We start from the raw sequence: 21,273 nt of genomic DNA on the forward strand, positions 1-21,273 counted from the left end.
TGTGGAGCTGATTCATAGTACTGTTGGCCATAATACGAGTTGTCGTCTGAGTACTCCTGGCATTTCACGTGTAGCTGTGAAGGACTCCTAGCTACTCATCTAAAAACCTAGATGGTAAGAGTCTTGAAACTTTCCTCAGGGATGTAACAGGTGTTAAGCAGCTTTAGAGAGCTTTTTAAGCAGCGTATGTTGGGCAGGTTGACCCAGAAGTAGTGTAGATGGTCTTTGCCTTTTCATTGGAAGCGCTCCTGGTGTGGAGGGCAAAAAACAACTTTTCGGGGTTTGGACGATACCATAGTCGCTGGAAACATTGTCGCCGACGACAGTTGAACTGTCGACGAGAGCCCTGCTGACGGAGGCGTCAGCGGAATTATCGTCGACTGAGGTGTGGTCGACGGGGGCATCGCGACGGGTGTGTCGTCGGCGAGAGAAGCGTCGACAAGATGGGGCGCCACGTCGACGAAGATCCAGAATCAGCTGCCGTCAACTTAGAGATGGTTACCACCACAGGCGACACAGATGAAACGGTCGTTGACAGGGGTATCGTGGAGCAGAGCTAGGCTTCTTGAATTTGTGAAGCACTTTAGGAGCAGTGGTGGCAGGCTCTCAAGCAGTTTTCTTTACTTTTTTGAGGGATTCTGTACCCAGTCTTCTTCTGTGGAGAGCCATGCTTTGATGTCTTTTTCCTAGGTGGCTCTTGCCCCTCAGAACTTTGTTTTCTTTTAAGAGGTGTTTAGGGGCAGAAATAAAAGAAGAGGCACTGTCCTCATCAGAGGCAGAATGTCTAGTCTTACCTCTTTGCAGTCACAAAGGAAGACGACCCACCCTGTCCTTCAGGGTCTTGGTACAAAACTTCCTGCAGATTTTGCAGTCCTTAGTCTTGTGGCTGGGGTACAGGCAGAAAATACACTCCTCATGTGGATCCTCCACATATAATCTCTTTTTTAAGCATGAGGAACAGGATCTGTAAAGGCCTTTCTTTGGTGTCTCTGACATGGCAGCCAGTATGAATCACCAGAGTAGATAGAAATATCCAAAAGCTGTACAGGGAGTGCAGAATTATTAGGCAAGTTGTATTTTTGAGGATTAATTTTATTATTGAACAACCATGTTCTCAATGAACCCAAAAAACACATTAATATCAAAGCTGAATATTTTTGGAAGTAGTTTTTAGTTTGTTTTTAGTTTTAGCTATGTTAGGGGGATATCTGTGTGTGCAGGTGACTATTACTGTGCATAATTATTAGGCAACTTAACAAAAAACAAATAGATACCCATTTCAATTATTTATTATTACCAGTGAAACCAATATAACATCTCAACATTCACAAATATACATTTCTGACATTCAAAAACAAAACAAAAACAAACCAGTGACCAATATAGCCACCTTTCTTTGCAAGGACACTCAAAAGCCTGCCATCCATGGATTCTGTCAGTGTTTTGATCTGTTCACCATCAACATTGCGTGCAGCAGCAACCACAGCCTCCCAGACACTGTTCAGAGAGGTGTACTGTTTTCCCTCCTTGTAAATCTCACATTTGATGATGGACCACAGGTTCTCAATGGGGTTCAGATCAGGTGAACAAGGAGGCCATGTCATTAGATTTCCTTCTTGTATACCCTTTCTTGCCAGCCATGCTGTGGCTGTGGAGTACTTGGACGCGTGTGATGGAGCATTGTCCTGCATGAAAATCACGTTTTTCTTGAAGGATGCAGACTTCTTCCTGTACCACTGCTTGAAGAAGGTGTCTTCCAGGAACTGGCAGTAGGACTGGGAGTTGAGCTTGACTCCATCCTCAACCCGAAAAGGCCCCACAAGCTCATCTTTGATGATACCAGCCCAAACCAGTACTCCACCTCCACCTTGCTGGCGTTCGAGTCGGACTGGAGCTCTCTGCCCTTTACCAATCCAGCCACGGGCCCATCCATCTGGCCCATCAAGACTCACTCTCATTTCATCAGTCCATAAAACCTAAGAAAAATCAGTCTTGAGATATTTCTTGGCCCAGTCTTGACGTTTCAGCTTGTGTGTCTTGTTCAGTGGTGGTCGTCTTTCAGCCTTTCTTACCTTGGCCATGTCTCTGAGTATTGCACACCTTGTGCTTTTGGGCACTCCAGTGATGTTGCAGCTCTGAAATATGGCCAAACTGGTGGCAAGTGGCATCGTGGCAGCTGCACGCTTGACTTCTCAGTTCATGGGCAGTTATTTTGCGCCTTGGTTTTTCCACACGCTTCTTGCGACCCTGTTGACTATTTTGAATGAAACGCTTGATTGTTCGATGATCACGCTTCAGAAGCTTTGCAATTTTAAGAGTGCTGCATCCCTCTGCAAGAAATCTCACTATTTTTGACTTTTCTGAGCCTGTCAAGTCCTTCTTTTGACCCATTTTGCCAAAGGAAAGTAAGTTGCCTAATAATTATGCACACCTGATATAGGGTGTTGATGTCATTAGACCACACCCCTTCTCATTACAGAGATGCACATCACCTAATATGCTTAATTGGTAGTAGGCTTTCGAGCCTATACAGCTTGGAGTAAGACAACATGCATAAAGAGGATGATGTGGTCAAAATACTCATTTGCCTAATAATTCTGCACTCCCTGTAGAAACAGGTCTTCCGATAGAAAATTTTGAGCAGAACTCAAAGGAGACTCCTCAGCACAACGTGCGGTGGAAAATCTGAGGGAAGGCAGCTCCTCACAGGAGGAGCTAAAGGAGTGAGGCAATTTGATTGGCTGCTCAAGTTTGAGTTTGGGTCTATTTTACAAAACGACTAGGATGGGTTATTGTATTGAGGCCTACTTCATATATTGTGTGCATACATCTTCAGGCCTAATTATATATTCCACGGGGACTCCCATCTCGGCGACGGGGGAGTATTCAAGCATGTGAATCTATGAAAGTTCCAATACTGGAGTATGTCCAATACTCACTGCGTGTGTTATGAAAGAGAGCCTATGCGTTGACGGAGGTGAGAAAAAACAGGGAGCCGGAGTTCTCCCCATTGCTTGAAGACACCCAGGGCCATGTCCAGTTGTAACTGCCATTTGTGATCCGAGTCGGGAGCTGAGAGAGTCTGCCCTGCTGTTTAAAGATCTAGTCAGTTATTGTGCCATCAGGGAAATGCCCCAACAGCTCAGCTAGATCCAGAGGCACAGAGCCTGCAGGCACAAAACTCAAGCCCACACCTCACCCTGCTTGTTGCAATACATGGCAGTGATGTGGTCTGTGAGAACCAAAACCAGTCTACCCTCGGTGGTCTGCAGGAAGACCTTTATCATAAAGTGAATCGGCTGCAGGTCTAACAGGTCTGTGTTCCAGGTGACCTTCAAAACCCAACAGAGACACATGTCCCCACTCTTAGCTCTGGAGGGTGTAGGGAGAGGAGTCTGCTGCTGGCCATCTTAATGGTTTAGTAGTCACCACTGAAGATCTTTTGCAGACTCAGACGCACATCAGGTTCTTCTGGAGCTGGGCCCACCAAGAACAGATGACTATGCAGAGCTTGCATTTGCTTTTGGACATGGTCAGCAAGCAGGATTCAGAAGGCAAGCAGGCCAAGAAGCCTCAGGACCATCCTCACTCAGACCCAGGACGGAGGCATCAGGATCATAGGCCAAATGTTCTGGACTTGCTGGTTTGGAAGAAAAGCCAGAAAGTGCAGTGTCCAGGACAGCTCTGATGAAGGGGAGCTGCAAAGGAGTCAGGTATGACCTTGGCAGGTTCACTGAGAACCCCAAGGATATTAAAGGTGGTACGAGATTGACTGTGACAAACATGCCTTTAGCAGCCAGTATTGGCAGTAAGGGAATACTGATACCTCTGACCTCCAAAGATGGGCAGTGGGCCAATGTGGTGGGACCACATGGGCCCACCTTGAGCCCAAAAGGGCGCACGGAAAACTGAAAGTGCTCATGGCCATCTTTGGACAGTAGGTAGTGCCTTTGGGCATGCAGATCAGGGATGTAAAAATAGGTGCAAGCAGGTCCAATTAAACCATCCTGTCTCTGGGATCCAGGACGGAAGGATCCCTGGCCAACATCTTGAATTTGCCCTTGCACAGGAAGGCACCGAGGGTGAAGATCAAAATATGACAAAGGCCACTGTCATTCTTCAGCACTAGGAAGTAGCAGGAATAACAGGCCCCTATTTCCGAGGTTGGCCCAGTCTATGGCTCTTTTGGTCAAAACAGCTCTTGACAGAAAACTGACATAAGGTCCTCCAAGAGCTGTTCTGGTGTAGGTGGCAGGTGCAGTGGGTCAAAAGGAATGGTAGAGCTTAGCTTTGTTGGACAACTGGAAGACCCAAATGTGATGTGATGCTGTGCCACCACATGAGCAAGTGGCTGACCCTGCCTCCTACTTCACTGGCTGTGGGTCATTAAGGGTGCTATTAAGTACTTTTGGGGTTGTTGTCGGTGGCTTGGGATGTATGCTGCCATTATGGCCTAGCTGACATCTGCTAGGCCAATGGCCCAGACACTGAAAGGGCAGGGAGGCCTGTTGTGCTGGCAGTGGGGCCAGAGGCTGCTGATAGCCAAGTCCCTGGCATATACCTGAAAAGGACAAAATTGTTAAGAAGGAGTGCTGGACTAGTGCCAAAAGGCCTAAGCAGCATGTCGCAGCTCGGCTCTCCTAAATGCTTCAGGCCAGAGAGCGCCTTTTTTTCGTCAAACAGGCAGTTCCTGTAGAAAGGCATGTCTATTAAGGATGCATGAACGTACTCTGAGAAGCCTGTGGATCTCATCTGTGCATGGTGCCAAAGCAACACGCTTGCCACAGTGACCACTGCCAGGAAATTGGGGTGTCCAAGCCTCAGCAGATGACAAACCTGGCTGCATCCCAGCTATCCTGAATAGTTTGGGTTAAAGAAGCCCATAGGGATTCTGGGAATACTTGTAAGACATTACCAAAAAGTGTGGTGTGTTCAGGTGTAACCTTCAAGAATGCAGCTGGCACTGACCGACCTCAAGGCAAGGATGGCTAAGGACAAAATACTTTGACAAACGTTGTAGGAGGCTAGCTCAGTTTATGGTCTACACCTATAGTGTGGCACCTTATACTGAGTCCAGGCAACCCTTAGTGATAGTGTGTAGGTGTCCAGATAGCAAAAGCTCTCTACGAGTAGCTGTGGTGAGCAGCTAAAGCTCATCCAGGAGTAGTGTAAAGCACTTGCAATACCACAATAGTCAGTCGGTAACTATTCACAAGAAAGAACCACACCAGGTGTTTAAAAAATAAATTATTCTTTATAGCAAGACTAAGATTACTCTAACATTGGTGTATCTCCATTTGAAGATATCTACACATGGTGTATACACTTAGGAACAAGCATGAAAAGCATAGAAATACATCGAGCCTCAGGGGTGGGGGCGGCGTGGAGAGGACGGCGGGGCACACCATATACTAAGAAAGTGGTATAAGAATGGAGATTGCCAACCAAGATAGAATACCAGGGGCTGGGGGAGTAAGAAATTACCAGAGGTAAGTACTAGAAATCCCACAGGTGCCAAGGTGCAGAGTGGTTATCGAGCCGTGTGTCCTATAGGCTAACACAGCACCGTCGCGGTCAGATTTTTATGGATTCAGGACCTTTCCCAGAGGACCACAAGGAAACCAATTAGCACAAAGAAAGTTGGAGTGCCCCCTCCCGTAGATACCCAGAAGTCCAGAGTACCTAACACCAGGGAGCCCAGGGTGAAGTGGCGTCAGAAACCCTAGTTGGAGTCAATGGAAGCCTCAGCTGTCCAGCTGCTCTCGCAACTCGTGGACCAGGTCAGTGGAACCTAAGGGTAGATTCCGGACATAAAGAACCTGAAAAAGAAGGGGACAGTATTCAGACCACTCTGCCACGTCCAGGCAGAGCAGGTAGGCAATTGCCCACCCTCTTGGAGGTGAAGTTCTTCCAGGACGATGAAGGAATAAGCCCAGCTGCAGAGTCCAGGGGATGCAGAAGATAGTTTGAGTCGCCCAGGAGCAGTCCCACGTCAGTCATTGGATTGCAGGAGGGTCAGTGGCCCGCAGGGCCACCAACAAGACTTGGCAAACGCAAATAGTTGTTGCAAGGAAGATTGTAGGTTTTTGGAGGACCAGCAAAGTCCTAGTGACATGACCCTTGGAAGACAGTGGGCAGGCCTTCAGCAAGGAGGAAAGCCAGCTGGAGTCTGAGGAGGCTCCATGTGTGACCCACTGGCAGCAGGCACAGGGGGTTACAGGAAGGCCTCAGCAGCACACAAAAAAAAAAAAAGGAATCCCACATGTCAGGAGCTGCAGAGAGGGAGCTGATCTTTGAGTTGCAGAGTGCTGGAGGCTCTAGCTTCTTGGAGCCTGGGGATCCCCTAAGGAAGTGTGAACAAGCCTTGGCAAGAGCAACAGTCGCGGTGCACAGGGGCTCCGTTCCAGTGGCTGCAGCAAGTGTCCACCGTCTCCCAAGTTGGTCAGAAGATAAGTTGGACCTGGTGAGGACCACAGAACCACCACCTCTGAGCAGAGCCTTTTCGTTGTCCGTGGGACAGCAGGATCCACCAGCTGGTCATTGTCATCTTGAGGTGACAAGAGAGTGACTCCTTCACTCCAAGCAGAGTCCCTGTGATCCCAGAGGATGCACAGCCACGGATGTTGCAGAAACCTTGCAGGAGCTGGAGAAATAATGTTGCAGTAGGAGCCTTCCCAACTGGATAGTCGTTTTAGAACCAGACCAGCAACGGTTCCGGAGGCCAGGAGCATACGATGTATTGCAGAGAGTTCCTGGAAGTGTCTTGCTCGCCTAATCGAAGGACCCACCCTCGGAGGAGCCCTTAAGTAACCCTAAAAGGTGGTTGGTCGCACTCTGTAGCGACCTACCTATCAGAGGGGGTCAGGGACGTCATCTACCTGGCCTAACCAGTGTTTCCAAGATAGCAGAATCAACTGGTCACCTGACGGAGCTCTGTACACCTCCCTAGGAGAGGAGCAGGACTGTGGGGTGGTCACTCCCCTCTCCTTTGTGTGGTTTCGTGCCACAGCAGGAACCGCAGGTTCCTGAACTGGTGCAACCGGGATTATGCAAGAAGAGCACCAAATGTGCCCTTCAAAGAAGTCTGGTGGCACTCAGGCCACCTCATCTAGGCGACACCTATTTCAAAGGGAGAGGTGGTCACACCTTGAGTTAGGCTCATCAGCAGGAGGGAAGAACAGTGCCTGGGGTCGGCAGCAGCGTGGGCTGTCAGCCAGACCCATAAGGCTGTACAGGCAGAAATGAGGGATCCTCTAAGAAACCCCCAGAGTTCATGCGATCATGCAACTAGCACTGGAATCGGTGTGGCTGCATTATTTCCAACATGTTTGAAACTAAACATGCCTAGGTTCGGAGAAGCTATTAGGTAGCTAGACCACTCGTGTTGACCATTGTTCACTACATACCTTAAGATGGCTTCCCTGCACTTACAAATCCCAGAGAACGGACTCTGGAGTTTGCGGGGGTGCCCTGCTTATACAGGAGAACCCTCACAATCAAGGACATGAACCGTGCCCTCGGACTGAAGGGCCTAACAGAGTGATGACTTACAGTGCCCAACTGCAGTGACCGCGAACTAAGGCTAACCTTATATCTGAAGTGAAAGGTGCATATACCATTTCACACAGGCTGCAATAGCAGGCCTGCAGACACTTTGCATCGGCTCCCATGGGTGGCATAATATATGCTGTAGTCCATGGGAGACCCCTGGTGTACCAATGCCCTGGGTACCTAAGTACTATATACTAGCGACTTAGATAGGTGCACCAGTATGCCAACTGTGGGGTGCTAAGTTTTACTAGCAACCAGACTTAGACGAGAGAGAACAGACACTGATTAGCAGGATCCCAGTGTACTACAGTCTAAACACACTGACACCAGGCAAAAAGTGGGGGTATCCATGTCAGAAAGATGCTACTTTCCTACACTGAAGATGTCTGCACCAAGAAGTATGCATGCTGTAAATCTAGAGTTGCCATATACTCACCATCGTTTAGGAGCCATAGGATGTCTGGAAGAGTGACCATCCGGAAGGATTGTTTGTGCAGAAATGTATTTAACTTCCGCAGAATGGGTCGCCATTCCCCAGATTTCATTCAGATAAGGAAAAACCAGGAAAGAAACCCATTCCCTTTGGGAATTGGGAAACCTTTTCTATTGCCCCTTTCTTCAACATGGTGAGGACTTCCTTTCAAAGTAAGTGAAAACGAGGGTGGTCCAGTGCCTTTAGAGGACGTAATTGGTGGACGTATGCGGAATTCTAGAGTATGACTAGAGGTGACAAAGATCTAATACCCAATTGTCGGTGGTCATTTCCTGCAAATGATGGGAGTAGTTGCTAATGTCTGTGCTCCCAGGTAGTGAGGGGTTGGGTGTCCCCGACACTTGAGAAAGGTCATTGTTTCTGTTCGTCATTTTCCACTAAGAGACTTGCTTTTGGCGAGGCCCTTACTTGTTGTAGGTTGCTGCAGTTGGTGGGCAATAGGGAGGTGTAGGAAGTTGGCTCTGTATATACTATTTCAAAGTAAGAAATAGTGTGCACAGAGTCCCATGGTTCCCCTTAGAGGTAATATAGTGGCAAAAAGAGATAATTCTAATGCTCTATTTTGTGGTAGGGTCGTCGAGCAGTAGGCTTATCAGAGGGTAGTGTTAAGCATTTGTTGTAAGCACAGGCAATAAATTATTAGGAACACACACTCAAAGACTTACTCCATGCCAATAGGTTTTTATATAGAAAATATCTTGTGTGTGTTTATTTTAAGAACCACAGGTTCAAAATGTACAAGTAATACTTCAAATGAAAGGTATTTCACTCAGGTATTCTAGGAACTTGGAATAATCACAATATCATGTACAGTTTTTAAAAAAAATGGCAATAAGCTATTTTAAAAGTGGACACTGCAAAAATCAACAGTTCCTGGGGAGGTAAGTAATTGTTAAGTTCACAGGTAATTACAATACTTACAGGGTTCAATGTTGGGTCCAAGGTAGCCCACCGTTGGGGGTTCAAGGCAACCCCAAAGTTACCACACCAGCACCTCAGGGCTGGTCAGGTGCAGAGGTCAAAGAGGTGCCCAAAACACATAGGCTTCAATGGAGAACAGGAGTGCCCTGGTTCCAGTCTGCCAGCAGGTAAGTACCCGCGTCCTCGGAGGGCAGACCAGGGTTTTCTTTGTAGGTCAAGGGGGGCGGAAGACTCGCAGGCACAGAAAGTACACACTCAGCGGCACAGGGGTGGCCTGGTGCACAGTGCAAACAGGCGTCGGGTTTTGTATTGAAAGCAATGGGAAGACCCGGGGGTCTCTTCAACGATGCAGGCAGGCACAGAGCGGGCTCCTCAGGGTAGCCACCACCTGGGCTAGGCAGAGGGACACCTGGGGGTCGCACCTGCACTGGAATTCAGTTCCTTCAGGTCCTGGGGGCTGCGGGTGCAGTGTTGGTTCCAGGCGTTGGGTCCCTTGTTACAGGCAGTCGGGTCAGGGGGAGCCTCTGGATTTCCTCTGCAGGCGTCGCTGTGAGGGCTCAGGGGGGGGTCAACTCTGGCTACTCACGGGCTCGCAGTCGCCAGGGAGTCCTCCATGTAGTATCGGTTTTCCGCAGGTCGAGCCGAGGTTGTCGGGTGCAGAGTAGAAAGTCTCACGCTTCCGGCGGGAAACGTGAAGTCCTTAAAGTTGCTTCTTTGTTGCAAAGAAGTTTCAGGATGTTGAACAGGGCTGCTGTTCACTGGAGTTTCTTGGTCCTTGGTTGCAGGGCAGTCCTCTGAGGCTTCAGAGGTCGCTGGTCCCTGGTGGATGCGTCACTGTTGCAGTTTTCTTCGAAGTTGGGTATGTTTTCAGATGCCCTCTGGGTGTATTTTACAATAAATTGCACACTGGCATCAGTGTGCATTTATTGTGCTGAGAAGTTTGATACCAAACTCCACAGTTTTCAGTGTAGCCATTATGGTGCTGTGGAGTTCATGTTTGACAAACTCCCAGACCATATACTCTTATGGCTACCCTGCACTTACAATGCACTTACAATGCACTTACAATGTCTAAGGTTCTGCTTAGACACTGCAGGGGCATAGTGCTCATGCACTTATGCCCTCACCTGTGGTATAGTGCACCTTGCCTTAGGGCTGTAAGGCCTGCTAGATGGGTGAATTACCTATGCCACAGGCAGTGTGGGATTGGCATGGCACTCTGAGGGGAGTGCAATGTCGACTTAGTCATTTTCTCCCCCATCAGCACACACAAGCTGTGAAGCAGTGTGCATGTGCTGAGTGAGGGTTCCCTAGGGTGGCATAATACATGCTGCAGCCCTTAAAAACCTTCCCTGGCATCAGGGCCCTTGGTACCAGTTACAAGGAACTTACCTAGGTGCCAGGGTTGTGCCAATTGTGGAAACAAAGGTACAGTTTAGGGAAAGAACACTGGTGCTGGGGCCTGGTTAGCAGGGTCCCAGCACACTTTCAAGTCATAACTTAGCATCAGCAAAGGCCAAAAGTCAGGGGGTAACCATGCCAAGGAGGCATTTTCTTTCAGGCGGCTTTGATAATATGGTCTTGTATTGTTCTTGAAATGTCTGATAACTGTTGATATGTAGAGAGCCCTCTATCTCGTTCTCCCCAAAAGGGCACTTTACAGAATTGTTGAGTCCCCCAACAACTTTGCTGTCTCTGTATCAGCCTTGATGGTCTGCAATTCTTCATCAATATTCTTGCCAAAAAGGGCTTCTCCATCGAAGGCCAAGGCCAAGATATTAGTTTGGACTTCAGATCGAAAAAAGGTAGACTTTAACCATCCTTGCCGCCTCAAGACTGCTGCTCCTGCGGGCTGGTGGAACCTAGGAGACGCAATGCAAATTGCGCAGTCATTTATTTCTGAGGATGTCCCTGCCGCTTCCATAAGTATCCTTCTTGCCTCCATTTTCATATCATCTAGCACCAGATCTATCAGTGTCCCAATGTCAAACTACATCTGCGGTCATACTGGCCCATTATGGCAAGGGCGTTTGTGGCATGTGCTGTAACTGCAGACATTGAGGAGTATCGCTTGCCTATGTTGTCTACACATCTGCCTTCCCGATCTAGTGGGGCCGGGACAGGTGTAGATGAATTTCTTTTGAACAGCGTTGAACTGATTGTGCACTAACTGAATCTACCATTGAATGGCCCACTAAACAGGCTGGTGAGCTCTTAAGAGCCTTGTACTTTTTGTCAATTAGAGGCAAGACAGCCACCACTGCAGCTGGATTCTGTACTATCCTTGTGCCCTTCTGCCGGATGTAATCCACTATGGGAATAGCATGCCCAGATTTTCTTTTTGGCTCATTGAAGTCGTAAAAGAAACAGTCCAACTGTTTGAAGGTCATCAGGAGCTGAAACCTCTTAGCAGCTCTCTCCATAAGGTTACAGAGTCCTCTGATATCATCAGGAGGGGAGTCCACTGGTTGGGGGGAGGGCCGGTTGAGATGGTGTAGGCATTAGGTAATTGTCCCATTCCTGGTTTGGGCAATCATCAGGAATATCTCCTTCTTCCTTATCGATGAAGAAGGATCCTCTTTTGTGGGAGCCGCAAAGTTGGATGCCAGAGTCACCCTTGGTGGTGGAATAGGCTGTGGAGTTTTTGGCAATGGCAGAGGAAGTGGAGCAGTAAACTTTTCAGGTGGAGATGGTCAAGCAGGTTCAGGAAACCACATTTAGTAGTCTCTTAACATGCCCTGCAGGTCCTGCAATAATGATAGGCACCTGAATGACATCCTCCTGGGAATGAGAGTGGTCTTGTAGCTGATAGTGCTCCTCCTGATGTCTGGGTCTGTTGGAATACCTTAGAGGTTGGTAATACTTCTCATAATAGTGGTCTATTTCTCATTTTAGTCTTGGCACTTCACCCTTAGTTCTCAAGGACTATGTGCTGCTCCAAATGGTCCCTCATCCTCCGACTCCTCTAACTCTAAAAGGTGGCTTGTAGGGAGTAGAGACACCTTGCTGAGAGAGCTGCACTCTGGACGGAGAAAAGTCTTTGAAAATGTTATGGTCATCGACGGTGTAATTTTTGAGCCCTTTGTGGGTTTTAATGGTGGCAGAGTCTTCATGGACGAGGCCATCGTCGATAAGGTAGTTGTTGACAGGGCCATCGGCAGCGGGTAGTCTACGAGATCCTCATCAACGGACTGGACGCCGATGCAAAACTGGAAGGCACTGTAGTTGTTGACGCAGTCGCCATTAGTTTTGTGAACATCTTCATTGATGGCGTTGTCGACAACATACTCGTCGACGAGATTCTTAAAATAGTTTTTACCACTGTGCTCAGAGGCAGATCTTGAGCAATGAACTCCAGATTTTGTAACATAGAAGGCTCAGATCTACCGGGTTCTGTGGAGATTTCCCACTTTTCCCTTCTTTTTTGCAGTGCCCTTGACAGACCCATGATGAGTTTTTTTGGAGGCCTTTCTATATTCCAGTGTAGACTCCTTGTCACAGGATCGTTTCCTTTTTATGTGACCTTTTATGAGAGGTCAACGAAGTGTCACTGTCCTCAAGATGTTTCTGATTTAGACTTCTGTACCCACATAAGCTCTCCTCATGGTCTTTTAAGGTTTTTATTGAGAAGGTTCAACAGGTCTTACAGCCTTACGTTGAGGGAAGAGGCAGTAAATACAATCCTGGTGAGGGTACTCAGAGTAAAGCCTTTTCAAGGTGTGAAGAGCCTTTTTTAGATGTTTCACTTATAATATTAGAAAAATAGATTTCTCACAATACCAGAATGACGATGACTGGGCAGAGCTCAGCTCAGAGGGACTACCTTCAAAAGATGTGCAGTAGAAAATCTGAGGGACCGGATCCTCTGTGATGAGGGTTCTAAAGGGTGCTGTTGCCTGAGTGGCGGGACTTTGGGTCTTTACTAATGCGAACAAGCTGTTAAAGTGACAGTCCTTTAACACTGACTTTTATGTAAATGTTATATACTACTATTTAGTGGTACTGTGGGACTCACTTCGACAACAGGGAATGATTCAAGCATGTGGATCTATGAAAGATACAATACTGGAGAAATGCAGATTCCTCAAACTTGGCTGAAGTTATAAACAAAAACAACAAAATACTTTTCCGACGTATTGCTTTGCTTATAACTCAGGTACATTTCAAAATAACCAAGATACCCCCAAACAAGGGGAGGATTGCTATGGGTTGCTGATTTGAGTTAAGGATTTCATGTAAAGAGGTAAAAATTTTCAATTTTAATAACATCAAAACTGATGACATTATGTACTTTTTAAAGTATCTTACTTGTTAACCACTGCACTCATTGTAACCTTACACGATTAAGCACTTTTTTGTCACCTGTAATTCGAATTACCTTGTTTCTGCTGCTTTCCTGCAAAACTTGTTTTGGTTGACATTTCACCACATTCCTGGATCGGTAAAAGGAAAGCAATAACATAGATGTCAACAGGCAGAACACTTTTTAACCACACATGTGGAGGCAACAGATTACTGGACAGTCACTTTGGCAACAATCATTTTAAGCAAATACAACACTACTGCACTCAAAGCTTTGGATGGTGAATCTGGGGCTAAAGGATGGGGTGAGGGCACATTCCAGGATGTCAGAGGATAGAATTTAGTAGAAAGCGTGATGCAAAAGGGAAAGGAATGGTTTCTTACCTGTAACTCCAGTTCTCTCGTAGGGGTATTTCCATGATAGTCATAAGCACTGAATAGTTCCGCGCGCCTGAGGGACCCTGGAGCACTGTTCTGTAGTGTATTCTTAAGTGTAGATGTTTGCCTTTCTTGAAAAAGGCCTGTAATTTCACTTAAGAATATCAATGTGCAGCCTAGGTGAAAGGCTACAAAGGCCAAATTGTTCATTCTTTTGGTTGGTGAGAAAGGAAGCTGTAGTACAGATATACCTTTAAAACATATTTATTCTAGAAATGTAGTAAAAAACATGTTCTCCAACTTTATTTACAACTTCAAATGAGGATGAAACAATGCAGGGCAGTGTAGCCCATAGGCTGCCATTATACAGAATGTAAAAAGAGCTGTGCCTTTAAGAACAGAAAGTCTTCCTGTATCCCATCATGCACAGCAAAAGGCAGTTGCCTCAGTTCTTTTTGTAGGCTTGTAATAGGACATGAAGAAACCTGAATCTCTCTTTAATTAGCAATATTGTTATTATTATTATGGATATCCTCATGTCAACTCCACCGGGGAGGAGGGAGGGTTGCTTATGAATATCATGGAAATACCCCTACGAGAGAACTGGAGTTACAGGTAAGAAACCATTCCTTCTCTCGTAGGGGATTTCCATGTATAGTCATGAGCACTGAATAGATTTGCAAGCCCATCCCAATAACCGCGGTGGAGTAGACAGAACAATAAAGAAACAATAAATTACGCAAAGAGATTAAGAGAGGCCTGTCCAACCTGAGCATCTGTCCTAGCATCTGAATCAAGGCAGTAATGCCTAGTAAAGGTGTGGACAGATCTCCAGGTAGCCGCTTTGCATATTTCTGCCAAAGGAATGTTTCTCATCAAAGCAACAGTTGCTGCCTTTCCCCTAGTAGAATGGGCTTTTGGCCTGCCATCGAGGGATTTATTTGCTAACTGATAACAGAATACGATACAAGAGGCAATCCACCTGGATAAGGATTGTTTGGAGGTGGCCAGACCTGTTCTAACTGGGCCATAGTTAATAAACAGCTGCTGTGATTTGCGCAAAGATTTTGTTCTATCCAAGTAAAATTTTAAAACCCTTTTTACATTGAGAGAATGTAGGGTTCTCTCAGCAGGAGTAGACGGATTTTGGAAGAAAGTCGGTAAGGAAATGGTCTGGTTTACGTGAAAGTCTGAAATGACTTTAGGTAGAAATTTAGGATGTGTTCTCATTACTACTTTTGAGGAATGAAAAACCGTATAAGGTTCTTGAGTGCAAAGGGCCTGGATCTCACTGACCCTGCGAGCTGAAGTGATTGCAACCAGAAAAGCAGTTTTCCATGTAAGATGCTGGAGTAATGCTTTGTGTATTGGTTCAAAAGGGTGCAGCATCAGACGCGAGAGGACAATATTCAGCTCCCATGGAGGAGATGGTCGTCTAATGGGAGGAAAAACCTTTTTCAAACCTTCTAGGAAATCCTTTATGATTGGAATTTTAAAGAAAGAGGATTGGGAAGGGCTCTTCCTATATGCCGTTAGAGCTGCCAGGTGTACTTTGATTGATGACAACTGTAAGCCAGACTTCGCCAGGTTTAACAAATATGGAAGAATAGCTTCTTCTCCGCATGTTATTGGGTCAACGTTGTTGTCCAAACACCACATGCAGAACCTTTTCCATTTGAAGGCATAAGCTGTTCTTGTGGAAGGGTGCTTTGCCTCACTTAGAATCTCCATGCAGTCCTGAGGTAGATTAAGGTGACCGTATTGTACTAGCTCAGGAGCCATGCTGCCAAATTCAACGATGAGAGGTTGGGATGTGTCATCTGACCTCGAAACTTCGTGAGAAGGTCGGGGCGGCAAGGTAATCTGATGTGTGGTCTGAGTGACCGGTGAAGGAGGTCTGGAAACCACGACTGCCGTGGCCATTCTGGGGTGATGAGAATCATCTTGGTGTGGGATTGGGACAGCTTGAGGAGGACTGTTGGTATCAGGGGAAGCGGTGGAAAGGCGTAAAGAAATGCTCCTGACCAGTTTATCCACAGGGCATTCCCCAATGTTCCTGGATGGTAGTACCTGGAGGCGAAGTCTTGGCATTTTTTATTTTCTGGGGTTGCGAAAAGGTCTATAGAAGGGGTACCCCACATGGAAAAAATGGAGCGGACGTCGTCGTCATGCAAAACCCACTCGTGGTTTTCGTCCATTGCTCGGCTGAGGGCATCCGCCTGGACATTCTGTATGCCCGGAAGAGGAGTTGCCACTATTGATAGGTTCCTGCCTAGAAGTCAGTGCCAAATTGTTTGGGCCTCTGTCGACAGAGTCCTGGATCTGGTACCCCCTTGCTTGTTCAAGTAATACATGGTGGCCATGTTGTCTGTCTGGAGAAGCAGAATTTTCGCCTTCAGTGAGGGGAGGAAGGCTTTGAGTGCAAGATGGACTGCGCGAACTTCTAAAAGATTGATGTGATACAGTCGTTCTCTCTGCGACCAAGAGCCTTGTATTTGGAGGTGATCCATATGCGCTCCCCATCCGAGCAGCGATGCATCCGTGACTATGGTCTGAGTTGGAGGCTGTTGTTGGAATGGCATCCCTTTCAGAAGATTGTAAGGAGAACACCACCACTTGAGAGATTGAACGGCATGAGGAGAAAGAAGGATGCTGTTCTCCCAATTGTCCACTAGTTGATACCATTGATTCTGTAGACATTCCTGTAAGGGTCTCACATGGAGGCGAGCGTTGGGAATGAGGTAGATGCAAGATGCCAGGAGAGAGTATATCACTCTTGCAGGGGTCTGAGGCATTTTCTAGAGCTGCTGGCACTTTTGGAGGATTGATAACCGTCGGTCCTCCGAAGGAAACACCTTTCCTTGAGTGGCGTCTATGATGGCGCCTAAGTAATGCAACCTCTGAACCGGTGTTGCCGTGGACTTGGAGAGGTTGACCTGAAGGCCCAGTCTCTGGAGTAGCTGGTGAGTCCAATTGAAGTGCTGTTGAGCCTCTAGGTATGTGGATGCTTTTATGAGCCAATCATCTAGATAGGGATAAACGAAGATCCAATGTTTCCTTAAATGGGCTGCCACCACCACCATGCATTTGGAAAACGTCCTCAGTGCTGATTTGAGGCTGAAGGGTAGCACCGTAAATTGGTAATGTCTTTTTCCGACGAATCTCAAAAACTTCCGATGCTTTTTGATCACAGGAATGTGGAAGTAAGCGTTGCAGAGATCTATTGAACAGAGCCAATCGCCTTGACGAAGTTGGGGATAGATTTGGTGTAAGGATAGCATCCTGAACTTTTCTCTGCGAACCCATTTGTTGGCTACCCTTATGTAAGGAAATGCCTCCTTGGCATGGTTACCCCCTGACTTTTTGCCTTTGCTGATGCTATGTTTTGAATTGAAAGTGTGCTGAGGCTTGCTAACCAGGCCCCAGCACCAGTGTTCTTTCCCTAACCTGTACTTTTGATTCCACAATTGGCACACCCTGGCATCCAGATAAGTCCCTTGTAACTGGTACCTCTGGTACCAAGGGCCCTGATGCCAGGGAAGGTCTCTAAGGGCTGCAGCATGTACTATGCCACCCTGGAGACCCCTCACTCAGCACAGACACACTGCTTACCAGCTTGTGTGTGCTAGTGAGAACAAAATGAGTAAGTCGACATGGCACTCCCCTCAGGGTGCCATGCCAGCCTCTCACTGCCTATGCAGTATAGGTAAGACACCCCTCTAGCAGGCCTTACAGCCCTAAGGCAGGGTGCACTATACCATAGGTGAGGGTACCAGTGCATGAGCACTGTGCCCCTACAGTGTCTAAGCAAAACCTTAGACATTGTAAGTGCAGGGTAGCCATAAGAGTATATGGTCTGGGAGTCTGTTTTACACGAACTCCACAGCACCATGATGGCTACACTGAAAACTGGGAAGTTTGGTATCAAACTTCTCAGCACAATAAATGCACACTGATGCCAGTGTACATTTTATTGTAAAATACACCACAGAGGGCACCTTAGAGGTGCCCCCTGAAACTTAACCGACTATCTGTGTAGGCTGACTGGTTCCAGCAGCCTGCCACACTAGAGACATGTTGCTGGCCCCATGGGGAGAGTGCCTTTGTCACTCTGAGGCCAGTAACAAAGCCTGCACTGGGTGGAGATGCTAACATCTCCCCCAGGCAGGAGCTGTAACACCTGGCGGTGAGCCTCAAAGGCTCACCCCTTTGTCACAGCACAGCAGGGCACTCCAGCTTAGTGGAGTTGCCCGCCCCCTCCGGCCACGGCCCCCACTTTTGGCGGCAAGGCTGGAGGAAACAAAGAAAGCAACAAGGAGGAGTCACTGGCCAGTCAGGACAGCCCCTAGGGTGTCCTGAGCTGAAGTGACTAACTTTTAGAAATCCTCCATCTTGCAGATGGAGGATTCCCCCAATAGGATTAGGGATGTGACCCCCTCCCCTTGGGAGGAGGCACAAAGAGGGTGTACTCACCCTCAGGGCTAGTAGCCATTGGCTACTAACCCCCCAGACCTAAACACGCCCTTAAATTTAGTATTTAAGGGCTCTCCCTGAACCTAGAAATTAGATTCCTGCAACTACAAGAAGAAGGACTGCTGAGCTGAAAGACCCCTGCAGAGGAAGACCAGAAGACACCAACTGCCTTGGCCCCAGACTTACCGGCCTGTCTCCTGCCTTCCAAAGAACCCTGCTCCAGCAACGCTTTCATAGGGACCAGCGACTTCTGAATCCTCCGAGGACTGCCCTGCTTCGAAAAAGACAAGAAACTCCCGAGGACAGCGGCACTGCTCCAAAAGAACTGCAACTTTGTTACAAGGAGCAGATTTAAAGACCCCCTGCAACTCCCCGCAAGAAGCGTGAGACTTGTAACACTGCACCCGGCGACCCCGACTCGACTGGTGGAGAACAACCAACTCAGGGAGGACCCTCCGGCGACTCTACGACTGTGAGTAACCAAAGTTGTCCCCCCTGAGCCCCCACAGCGACGCCTGCAGAGGGAATCCCCAGGCTCCCCCTGACCGCGACTGTCTGAACTCCATTTCCCGACGGCTGGAAAAGACCCTGCACCCGCAGCCCCCAGCCCCTAAAGAAACAGAACTTCTGTGCAGGAGTGACCCCCAGGAGGCCCTCTCCCTTGCCCAGGTGGTGGCTACCCCAAGGAGCCCCCCCCTTGCCTGCCTGCATCGCTGAAGAGACCCCTTGGTCTCCCATTGAAAACTGAAGGAAACCCGACGCGTGTTTGCACACTGCACCCGGCCGCCCCCGCGCTGCTGAGGGTGTACTTTCTGTGCTACTTTGTGTCCCCCCCGGTGCCCTACAAAACCCCCCTGGTCTGCCCTCCAAAGACGCGGGTACTTACCTGCTGGCAGACTGGAACCGGGGCACCCCCTTCTCTCCATTATAGCCTATGTGTTTTGGGCACCTCTTTGACCTTTGCACCTGACCGGCCCTGAGCTGCTGGTGTGATAACTTTGGGGCTGCTCTGAACCCCCAACGGTGGGCTACCTTGGACCAAAAACTCAAACCTGTAAGTGACTTACTTACCTGTGAAAACTAACAATAACCTACCTCCCCCAGGAACTGTGAAAATTGCACTGTCTACTTTTAAAACAGCTTATTGTGTTTTATGTAAAAAGTATACATGCTAAAGTAATGATTCAAAGTTCCTAGAGTACTTACCTGCAATACCTTTCAAAAGAGCTATTACATGTAAAATTTGAACCTGTGGTTCTTAAAATAAACTAAGAAAAGATATTTTTCTATAACAAAACCTATTGGCTGGATTTGTCTCTGAGTGTGTGTATCTCATTTATTGTCTATGTGTATGTACAACCAATGCTTAACACTACTCCTTGGATAAGCCTACTGCTCGACCACACTACCACAAAATAGAGCATTAGTATTATCTCTTTTTACCACTATTTTACCTCTAAGGGGAACCCTTGGACTCTGTGCATGCTATTCCTTACTTTGAAATAGCACATACAGAGCCAACTTCCTACACCTTAGATCTAGAATGGGTAGAAACTCGTGTTTGTCTTTCTTTGGTACCAGAAAGCACCTCAAATAGATTCCCTTTCCCTGCTGGTTGATAGGGACAGGTTCTATCGCCTTCTTTTGTAATAGGGTTGTTACTTCCACTTTGAGAGCATCGAGATGGTGATTCACCGGTTTGGGTGGAATAGAAGGCGTGGGGCTTATAAACCTGAGACAGTAGCCATTCCGCACAATATTCAACACCCAGGCATCTGACGTTATGCGTTGCCAATATTCCAGATGATGTGAGATACTTCCCCCTACCGGAGTGGGTAACGGAGGAGGGGGAAGCGTGGATTCAGGGCTTAGACGCTGATGCATGACGAGCTGTTTGGGCAGTTTGTGGTGTAGAGCGACCCCTTTTTTGTTTTCGTTGGGTTGAAAAGGTTCTTTGACGTTGTTGCTGGGATCTTGAAGGCATCCACTGTGGTGTTTGAAACCTTTGAGTAAAGAGTCTACGGTGGTAGGGACGGAATGTTTTCCGTTGCTCTCTTGGCTTCTCGATGCCCACCGCCTTTAGAGTGTCCAGTTCTGTTTTCATCCTCGACATTTCGTCATCAGCAGGAGAACCAAACAAAGTGGAACCTGAAAAAGGGCACATTTTGTATCCTCTGTTGCGCCTCTGGCTTAAGTGAAGTAAGGCGTAGCCAGGCATGTCTTCTCAAAGAAATTCCATAAGAATAATTATGTGCGGATAACACAGAGGAGTCTACAGCCGCGCTTATTACTTGATTGGAGACCATGGCGCCTTCACTTATATTCTCCAAGAAGTCCTCCTTTTTCTCCTTAGGGAGGTGTTCCGCAAATTGCAGCACAGAATCCCAAAGGGCACGATCATACCTGCCTAACAGAGCAGTAGCACTAGCCGCTTTCATAGTGATGGCTGAGGTGGAGCAAACTTTTTCTACTCTCCTTGTCCAGTGGAGAAGAAGACGACGACGGAGATTTAGAATGTAACTTCTTAGCAGCCACGATTACCACCGAATCGGGCACTGGATCTGCTCTCAGAAACAAAGGGTCCTGCTCCGGAGGACGATATTTCTTTATGAGTCTGGAAGGAGCAGTTTTAGTTGTGGACGGTGTTAAGAAAATGTCCATTGCCTGTTCAAGTAGTCCTGGGACCAGCGGTAGTAATGGTATAGAAGAAGAACGCTGGTGTAGTGTCTCAAAAATGACAGAGGTTGTTGGAGTGGGTACTGCCAGAGGGATGTTCAACTTGGTAGCACCGCGAATTAGCACCTCTTGAAAAGTGTTGACATCATCTATGGGAGAAACTCTCGGAGACGGGGAGTCAGATAACGTCAGAGAGTAATCTCTTGTGGATGAGGAGGAATGTCTATGGTGTGAACGAGGAGACCTGCGATCTGAGTCATGCCGCTGATGTCGAGATGAAGAACAGCGTCTCGAAGAATGTTGAGAATGCCTTGGGGATTCTGCAGGAGTCACTGGGGCGGAGTCTGAAAGAGGTACCGGCGGAGGAGCTGTAGGTGCCAGAGGTGTCGGTGGTAGAGGCGATGGCTGAGGAGAAGGCTGAGGCAAAGGTGGTAAAAGAATGAGAGAAGCCGAGGATTCTGAGGTGGTATAGACCCTTC

General features: G+C 47.6%; 1 protein-coding gene across 1 annotated transcript in view; it reads right to left on the reverse strand.

Annotated features, from left to right (window-relative positions):
- TRAIP (TRAF interacting protein) overlaps positions 1 to 21,273 on the reverse strand; it is a 222,037-nt gene that overhangs the window by 26,139 nt on the left and 174,625 nt on the right. The window contains exon 12 of the mRNA XM_069206848.1: positions 13,344 to 13,398. Within this exon, the coding sequence (XP_069062949.1) occupies positions 13,344 to 13,398 (55 nt within the window). The remainder of the gene's footprint in view (positions 1 to 13,343; positions 13,399 to 21,273) is intronic.

This window comes from Pleurodeles waltl, chromosome 9 (assembly GCF_031143425.1).
Source record: "Pleurodeles waltl isolate 20211129_DDA chromosome 9, aPleWal1.hap1.20221129, whole genome shotgun sequence".
Taxonomy (NCBI): domain Eukaryota; kingdom Metazoa; phylum Chordata; class Amphibia; order Caudata; family Salamandridae; genus Pleurodeles; species Pleurodeles waltl.